Source organism: Benincasa hispida, chromosome 12 (assembly GCF_009727055.1).
Source record: "Benincasa hispida cultivar B227 chromosome 12, ASM972705v1, whole genome shotgun sequence".
Taxonomy (NCBI): Eukaryota; Viridiplantae; Streptophyta; class Magnoliopsida; order Cucurbitales; family Cucurbitaceae; genus Benincasa; species Benincasa hispida.
Window position 1 is genome coordinate 4,150,221 of NC_052360.1, and position 9,363 is coordinate 4,159,583.

The window sequence follows — 9,363 nt, forward strand, 5'->3', positions numbered from 1 at the left end:
AACAGTGACGTGCCTCGTGTCGCTCAATGAAAAATTCATGATCTGATACTTTATATGGGCCTCATTTATGGGCTTATCATCTATTCTTTAACATTGTGAGTAGGCCCATTAGAGGATACCTTCACAAGAATGGGCCTCATGCATGTTTTTGGTTGGGAATTGCAATGGTTAGCGCTTGGGGTTAATAATGAAGTGTAAGCAACTTTCTTAAAAAAATTACAAATATAATAAAATTTATTCTTAATGGTGATAGACTCTATCGCTGATGAACTCATATTAACGATATGGTCTATCACTGATAAATTCGAAGAGTTGATCTAGATTTTGGTATATTTGCAAATTTTTTGCATTGTATTATATCTTCAATTACTTTAGTCTGATTGTTATTTTTGCAGTTGTCCCTTCTTTCTAAAAAGAAATATTTTTTAAGACCTTGACCTGAAGAATGCATTCAACCTATGAATTTTTAAAATGCATATTTTGTCCTTGAATGTTTAATAACTGTATTGGGTTTCTGAGTTTTAAAATATATTTTTTTTAGTCTTCAAATTTTTAAAAATAGGTTTAAAATGTCCTTAAAGTAATTGTTTTATTTGAACTAATTATATGACACTTGAAATTAGAAAAATTAATTTAGGGAGGAGACAATCTTCTAAAATTATTTTTTCTAATCTAAAATGGTGTGTAATTATTTAAAAGAATAATAAAAATTACTTCAAGGACCTTTTAATTCTTTAAAAAAAAAAAAAAAAAAAAAAAAAAAAAAAAAAAAAAAAAAAACAATAACCAAAAATGTAAATTTTAAAAATCAGTGGACCAAACACATTCTTTAGAACTTAGGGGCTAAAATGTAATTTTTCCTTCTTCTTTTTCTAATTCTTAATCAACCTTGTTCTCAATTTCTTGTTTCTCTTTGCTTAGAGAGCAATGATCAATTCTTAATTCAAGTGATATTCTATTAAACATTTGTGTTTTTTCCTAAAGATGGAAACCTTTTTGTTCTATGACCTCTTGGATCATGCATGGAGAATTTCTTTGAGCTTGTCATATGATTTTTAATCACTTATTGAATTCTATTTAATTATTTTAGAGAAGCATATTTGTGTAAATAATAAAGATGCATACATCTTGGCTCATACTTTTGTTTATCGAGTGAGAAATTTAGTAGTTGCTAGTCCTACACTAATCCAAGGCTTACAACATAGTTACATGTCAATTTATTTTTTGGCTAAGTTTTTAGTATATTGTCATTTTTTTTCTTTTTTAAAAAATATATTAATAATATTAGTAACAAAACTTAGAAACACAATTCAAGCTTAACTTAATTATTAAACTAGTTTTTTTTAAAAAAATAAATATCTATAATAGAGTTAGATGAACCCTAGTTTGACCAATCACAATTATTTGATCTTATCATATTTAATAATTTATATTTTAGGTAAGTGACCACTCATAATTTAAATCTATGTCTTCAAAGAGGTCTTTTTTTTAAAACTAAGGCCACATGTGAGTAGGTCCTATGTTTTGATCAAAACCCCAAAAATAAAGTCTTTTATTTTTCAATTATTAAAAATAAGTATAAAAAATAATCCCACCCACATGAAAAACTGCCACCAACCTACCCCACATTCCCCAAAGTCCAAAGATACAATACGCCGTCGTTTTCCTATTCTATACATAAACAAAAGCATGGGTCTATCAAATAATTGGAATGGAATACTAACCATTTGCATCATTTTAATTATTTTACTTTTTTTAAAATAAAAAAAAACCACCTTTTTCTTGCTTTAAATCTGACCCTAGAATCATAGTATCATGATGATTAAATGATCTTACACACAGCCAAATCCTCCAATACTTTTGATGGGTCCAATGATTTAATGAAAGTGTAAAGAGAGCACTTAACTTGGTTCATATGTGACAACCCAAAATTAAAAAAAAAAACTATAGATTATACACATGAAATAAAGCTAACTATTTGATTGATTATATATATCCATTACCATATTCTAAAAAGCAAAAAAAAAAAAAAAAAAATAAAAAAAAACTATATATTATATTTGTTTAAATATATATATTCCTTTCCCCCACTACCTAGCTAGCTTCTTGCTTTTTGTCTACCTACCATCTATTAATATATATTTTATACTTGATTTTGGACTAAGATTCTCTCTCTCCAAACCAAATATGTCACATCTTTTTTTTTTTTTAATTTTTAATAGAAAGTAAATTAGTCCAAGGCATTGTTTGGATCGAAAACGAGTTTTGAGTTTGCGTTGACCATAATCTCGGAGGCGGACCAGAGACGGGCGGCTTCCGTCGGACTAGCGGCGAGTTTGGACGGCGAGGACTCGTTGCAGTCGGCGAAATACTTGCCGGTGACGTGGCTTAGCCTCGGGTTTGTCGCCACGTAGCATGTCGTTGCCGCCGCCTGTGGAAGAAGGAAAATCAGATTGGCCTGTGTGTCAGTTCTATTACTATATAGCCTTTTTTCTGTTTTTTCTATTTTTTTCTCGGGAAACAAACGGAAAACGTAGACTTCAAAGTAAATAAATAAATATATTTTTTTAAAAAAATTCTTGTTTTTATATCTAGAACAATATTGAATTTAAAATAGATTAAATTACAAATTTAATCCAATCGCGTAAAACAGAAAGGATGAATGTTAGACCGCTAACTTTCAAGAGGGAGTGCATTTCACTTGCTTAACTAAATTTTGGCTATTAATCTCGTAATCTAACCTTCAAAATATATGTAGTTAAATCATCAACCGATCTAAAAGCAATAATGTATAAAATTGGAAGAACCAACCATCAAAACTCTAACTGAGAGTGAAGGAAAGAACTGTGAGAGGAAAGGCTTATTTTCCAAACTTGAAGAAGCTTAAGTTGCTAGATTATTGAGCAACTTTGTTCTCCTCCAAACGGCTGAGCAGATGGATTATGATAAATTTACTTCTATCAACATTTAAATAAAATTAAATACAACTCCTATTGCACTTTTGGGAGTGATACTGAAATACTTTTCAGGTGCAATATAACAATTAGTTCCAAAGAATTAGTAAATATAACACAACACAAATAAAATTTGTAGAAATAGCAAAATTTAAATTAACTCTCAGAGTTTATCAATGACAAACTATATTAGAGTTTATTACGCATGAATTTTGTTATATTTGTAATTCTTTAAAAATGTTGCTTTATACTTGATTATTAACCTTAGGAGTGCTAGCTATTTCAATTACCCCACTTAAAATGGGTATTTATAACATTTGCAATCACACTCTTTTATCATTCAAAATAATTTGATATTTATATACTTTTAAACGATACCATTAAACGTATCGTAAGTGATTTTAACAATTTTCAAATGTATAATTTAATAAATGAATTAATGAGAGGTTTGGCTGGTTTACCTGAGGGATTGTCTTTAACAGCTTGGAAGCCATAAAGAACACCAAATCTGCAGTAATTTTTTGAAATTACTTTTAATTTTGATATATACTGAAGTTAAAAGAAAAAGGGAAATTAAAGAAATTTCATACCTGTAATGAAACCTTCACGATCTCTAGTAAGTCGAGTTCTGACGATTCCCGGATGAACACAGTTCACAGTAACATTAGCTCCCATTTGCTAAATCAAAAGAAAAAAAAAAAAAACAATAATTATAATTTTTAATGCAAATTAGAAATTATTGAGAAAAAAAAAAGGAATTAAAGAATTAATTTTTTTTAAAAAAGTAAAGAGAATATTATAATGTAAAGAACCTTCAATCGGCGACCAAGTTCGTGGGTATGCAGAACGTTAGCAAGCTTAGAGAGCGCGTAAGCACGTGTCGCATCGTAATTCCTGCTGGGAATCCACCCACATTAAACTGTATTAGATTAATTTATACAATACTCTACCAAGTCAAATCCCTTTTATTTTTTAAATTATTTATTTTTTGTCTTTCAATTTTATTTTTATTCATTTTAGTCTTTTATACTGTTAAAAGTGATTACATCTAAAATAGTCATTTTCTAATGGCTTTACTGGCTCAAGAAAATGAATCAAAGTCTCGTAGAGGCTAAAATAAATCAAAGCCGACCAAAGTAGAATTTAAAACGAAATTTCATACAAAATAGATACTTTGATTTCAAATGAATTATTTGATACGGCAAGAAAGAGAACAATTTGATATCTTGTTTTTATGTACTAATAAAATCTAACTAGAAATTTGCAGGATCTAGAGTGAATAAAATAAAAATTATTCAAATTATTTCCAACTTTCTTTTTTTCATTTTAAACGGAGAGTTAATGAAAGGACCAAAATGGTAAGCTTTTCAAACTAGAGTGAGACGTTTTGAAATACAAGGATGAAAATGAACTATAGAAATCAAAATAATATTTATACTAAGAAATTAAAAAGAAAACCATTTAATATTTAAATTTACCTTTTATTTCGGCTTATCTGACCGAGGTATTTAATGATGTCGCCGGAAAACCAGCCGTGAATGCTCGACGACACGTTCACAATCCGCCCCTCAACCCCCGTCGCTTTCGCCGTCTCCACCATCTTATTCACCAACAATTTCGTCAACAGAAAATGACCTGATATTATTTTTATTACATTAATTTCCCCTTTTTTTTTCTATAAACTTCACAAAAAAACAATTTATTATTATTATTAAAAAAAATAAAATTACCCAAATAATTAGTAGCAAAGGTCATCTCGATCCCGTCCTCCGAAATTGCATGCTCATGCGAGAATTTTCCAGCGTTATTTCTAAAATTCAAAAAAATCAAAATCAAAATCAAAATCAAAATGCCATTAAAAAGGAAAAAAAATGTTTAAATTACAAATTTGGAGTTAGAAATTAGGCGGCACTTAACAAAATATATATATATATATTGAGGGGATTGGAGAATTTACATGAGGAGATTAAGCGGGAGATTGAGGGATTCAAATTGGGCAACGAACGTTCTAACAGAAGACAAAGAGCTCAAATCAAGCGACATAACAATGATTTCCGAATCAGAGCATTCAGACTCGATCCGAGCCTTAGTTTCCTCAGCGGCTTTAAGGTTCCGCGATGGAAGTATCAAACGAGCCCCACGTTTGGCAAGAACCCGAGCCGTCTCAGCTCCAATACCCGAGGTGGCACCTGAGAGAGAAATGGTTAAAATCATTTTGATCGTTCTAGTGGATAATGGAAGAAAAGAAGAAGTTAGAAGTTAGTTAGTTAGGGGGGCTCACCGGTGATGATGGCGGTGAAGGAAGGGAGGAGGAAGGGGGCGGAGGAGGTGACGTGTTCGGCGGTGGATTTGGAGCCGAAGCCGGAGGGGCCGGGGGAGCCGGAGAGGTAGTTGAGGGAAAGGAGCATATTTGGAAGAGTAATGGAATGGGAAAATATGGATGTATGTCAGAAATGGCAGGCCACGCCGCTCTTCATGTGTCAATTTCAGCGAGGAGAATGGATTGAAAGAAGAGAAGGGTGTTTGGACTATAATTTATAATAGGGGAAGAGAGAGAGAAATGGTGGAATAACATATTTGTCATTTCAGTAGTACTTAGAGATTTGTTTAATTCATATGGGGTAATTGGGAGCTTCCATTCATTTATTACTATTTTTTTCTGCGATGTAATTATAGATGCATTTTAGTAGATCTCTCCTTATCTTTTTCTTTTCAACTTTATTATTAACAAATCATTAAATACTTCATGGGTTAAACATTAGTTCAATTGACATTAAATATATCCGTACATTCTAGACTATAAGATCAAAAATTCGAATCTTCTTATAAAATTTATTGTACTAAAACAAATCATAGTTTAATTATATTATTTTATAGGAATATGAATAATTCTTATTGCATTATCTCCATACATCCCTTCAATCAACAAACTAATATATATATATATATATATATATATAAAAGATATCAGTTTGAAAGGGAAAAAAGTTTGCCCACTTGATAATTCGTGATTGTGCACTTGGATTGCCAATATAAAAATGGGTGCAAACTCAAATGCACCCAATTTATTTTCTATTTGGATACATAATAGATTACACTTATCTTTTTATGGCTACTCCGATCACATACACCACTAAATTTTCAAAAATACTTTTAGAAAACGTAAAAGAAAAGTTTGTCACTTGATAAATCATTGTTGGATTGACAATTAAGTGGACTACTAAAAGATAAGTGTGAGATGTACTCAATTTTTCTACTATTTATTATAGTTCTTATATTATATTGAAAATGTTTAATTTACTTTCTATATTGATAAAATATTTATCGTATGCAACTTAACTCATAGTGACACATTTGTTTTGGTGTATTGAGGTCCTCACTCTTAAGTCACGAGTTTGCATAGTCAAGTTTAGTGATTTTATCTATTTATGTTGTAACTCTTAAAACGTAACTTTTAGTCCTTTTAATTTTCAAACGTGATGATTTGAGCTCAGAATATTCAATAATTTTTTAAAATATAGTTATAAACTTGTATTAAATAGAATAATTGTATTGGAGTGATTATATGGTGTGTAGCATTTAAGTTAGAATTTTGCAAATAAGAATCACGAGAGAGTTGTTTGTTCACAAGTAATGTGGGTAAAGCAACTTTTCAAAAAGAAAAGTACATAAACCAAACCACAATATGAATAAAAGTCAGAAAATAGAAATATCAAAATAGATTATGCATAAAACAAGAGTATATATGATCAATAATTAATATGAAATTATTTCCTTGAATCTAGAAGTTCAAATGTCTGTAATCTAATTTGTTAAACTCAAAATAGACATTTTTGAAAGAAGAGAGTCATACACTCATAATGTTACTTCTTTTTTTCTTTTCTTTTTTTTTTTTTTCCTGAAGACAGTATATATATTTTTTTTTTTTAATAAATCACATCACATATCTAATCATTTAACCTTTTTTTTTTCTTCTGAAAAGATAACATATATTCAGTTGGCAAGTTATGCAATGGATGATTGAAACAATTCCTAAATTTATAATTCAGATTTCAGAGTTAAAACTATCTTAAATCAGCTATTAACCCAAAAAAAATTCTAAAAATATATTATAATTAAAATATGGGAGAATCCAACCTCAAACCAAGAGCTTGGTAGTATAAACACTAGACCAATTGAGTTACGTTTTTGTTAGCTATTAATCCAAAAGTTTAAGCCAATAGATGAAAATATATTTAATTATTGTCCCTCGTTTATGGACTTGAAAGATTTGAAAAGCCCAACAAGTGGAATTTAATATTAATTAAGGAGAAAACAATAATGCAGAGATTTGAATACACCACCTCTAATACCGTCTTAAACCATTGACTAACTTAATAATCTAGTGAATGAAGGTGAATTTAATTATATCATCTAACACTCTCTTACTTGTGTGCTTGAAATATGAAGAAGACCTAACAACTAGAAGTCAATATTAATTAGGGAGGAAACAATAATGGTTGGGTTTAAACTCGAGATTTTCTGAACCAACCTGCTCTGATAATATCTTAAATCATAAATTAATCCAAAAGTTTAAGTTGAGGGGTGAATGTAGATTTAATTATATCTTACTTAACAAATTATTAAAAAAATTATAAAATAAATAGATATGAATTTATAATTAAAACAAATTGAAGATGCTTTATGGACACTTGAATCGACTTTGATATTTTGAAAATAGAACTACATTTATTCGAAACAGAACACTAAAATTTAATTTAATTTATATCTTGAAAAAAAAGTTTCTTACGCAAACTTTTTTTGTTAATTTTTTTAATAACGTTAGATAATGTGGAATTACGAAAGGTGACACATGGCCACTCTCTTTTTCTTATTTTTTATTTTTTAATGTTGAAAAATCTCAAGAGCTTTTTTGGGTATATCTAGCTAAGAAACGACGACGTTCCAAATCACTTTGACCCAATTAAAGCTTGTTATTTCTCTCTCACACACACTTTTTTTTTTTTTTTTTTTTTTTTTTATATATATATATCTCTTTACTTTCTTTAATTGAGTGCTTTTATCATATGTGATTTTAATAAATGTCACTTTTATAAATGAATCCCAGCTTGATTAACCATTAAAGAAAAGCTAAGGACATTACAAATGTTTTCCCATATTTCAAAACCATAGATTTAAAGATGTACAATCGCTTTACAATCATTCACTTTTTTCTTTTAATTCTATGGTGATCTTAAAGGATTTGGTTCACTAAAGTAGATGTTTTATGTTGAGTCTCTTGTTTATGATAGGTTTGTACTAACTAATACTATTAAGCTTTAATTTTTGTACTTCTAAAAATGTTTTATTTTATATTTGAAAATGTAAAATGTTGTATTTTCACTCTCAAACTATTAAATAATATTCACGATTAGTCGAAAAATTCCCTGAAAATAATTTGGATCATTGGATCTTACACTTTGTTCAAAATCAAATTGTGGTCATTAGAGACTTCCCAAGTTGTCCAAGATTGATTTGTGACTCTTAAATTATTCACATCGATCAAGGTGAATTATGAGTCATTAAATTTGCTGTCAAGTTTCTCTGTGCTATAAATAGGTGGAAACCCAAAGTTGCCAAACTATCCCAAAATCTCAAACTAAGTGAGTTGTGAGATAAAATAGAGAGTTTACTACTCTTCTATAAGAAATAAAGTTTGTAACTCCTATTTTAAATAGTTGAATTCTTCTATATTGTCCGTGGTTTTTACCTAATTTGTTTAGAGGTTTCCCACGTAAAATCACGGCGTATTATTCTCTCCCTTATTCTTCTTTATTATTGTTATTCCTAATTTTTTTTTGTTGTAATCTTACTCTACTCGATTTCAATCCTTTCACGATACTAACCTCAAAGTTCATTATAATTTGATCTTTAAACTTTAAAATGTATATTTTAAACTATAAGGCCATGTTTACGAAACCATAATGAAAATTGGTTTAATCAAAATGAGATTTGATTGATAGATTAATCATAATGGACTACAATCGCAAACAAAAATGGATTATTTTTTACCGCGTTTATTGGAATCTATCACATTTTACTGTTACTGTTTGACTCTAACGATAACAGTAACGATAATGATAAAGGTAACAATAGTGTAGCAAATACATAATTTTCATATTGTTACAAGACTAATATTTATAACAATAATGGTAAAAGTAGTAGATCCCACATAATTTTCAACCACAATCAGATTAAATACCTTTTATTCCTAAATCAGGTTACCCTACTTGATTACAAATTTCATAGTGAGTCCCACATCTCATTACGACTCCGAAAAGTAGGTAAACAACAATAAAAGTAATCAACTGAGATCCACTTTTTACATTATCATCGATGAATCTCTTTTCAACCAGTGTAAACGTGGCCT

At 29.3% G+C, this 9,363-nt stretch overlaps 1 protein-coding gene across 2 annotated transcripts; it reads right to left on the reverse strand.

Moving 5' to 3' along the window:
* Positions 1 to 2,052: 2,052 nt before the first annotated feature.
* On the reverse strand, positions 2,053 to 5,568 carry LOC120067842 (short-chain dehydrogenase TIC 32 A, chloroplastic-like). Of its 2 annotated transcripts, none has more exons than XM_039019438.1 (8): positions 5,236 to 5,568; positions 4,912 to 5,143; positions 4,685 to 4,764; positions 4,433 to 4,589; positions 3,767 to 3,848; positions 3,545 to 3,632; positions 3,416 to 3,462; positions 2,053 to 2,431 (listed from the first exon to the last, which is right to left on the reverse strand). In XM_039019438.1, the coding sequence occupies exons 1-8, from the start codon at positions 5,360 to 5,362 to the stop codon at positions 2,231 to 2,233; spliced, it is 1,014 nt and encodes a 337-aa protein (XP_038875366.1). In that variant the 5' UTR covers positions 5,363 to 5,568; the 3' UTR covers positions 2,053 to 2,230. The 2 variants fall into 2 exon arrangements, with proteins under 2 accessions (XP_038875366.1, XP_038875365.1); XM_039019437.1 differs by having other exon boundaries at positions 3,767 to 3,851; positions 5,236 to 5,567.
* Between the last annotated feature and the right edge of the window lie 3,795 nt (positions 5,569 to 9,363).

What these genes read in the sequence shown, in the direction of transcription:
- LOC120067842 (XM_039019437.1), bottom strand. Translation starts at nt 5,362, where the DNA reads ATGCTCCTTTCCCTCAACTACCTCTCCGGCTCCCCCGGCCCCTCCGGC. An exon ending in CTCCCGCTTAATCTCCTCAT is followed by an intron (nt 4,765 to 4,911) that starts GTAAATTCTCCA and finishes TTTGAATTTTAG; the next exon opens with AAATAACGCTGGAAAATTCT. An exon ending in AACTTGGTCGCCGATTGAAG is followed by an intron (nt 3,633 to 3,766) that starts GTTCTTTACATT and finishes CTTTTGATTTAG; the next exon opens with CAAATGGGAGCTAATGTTAC.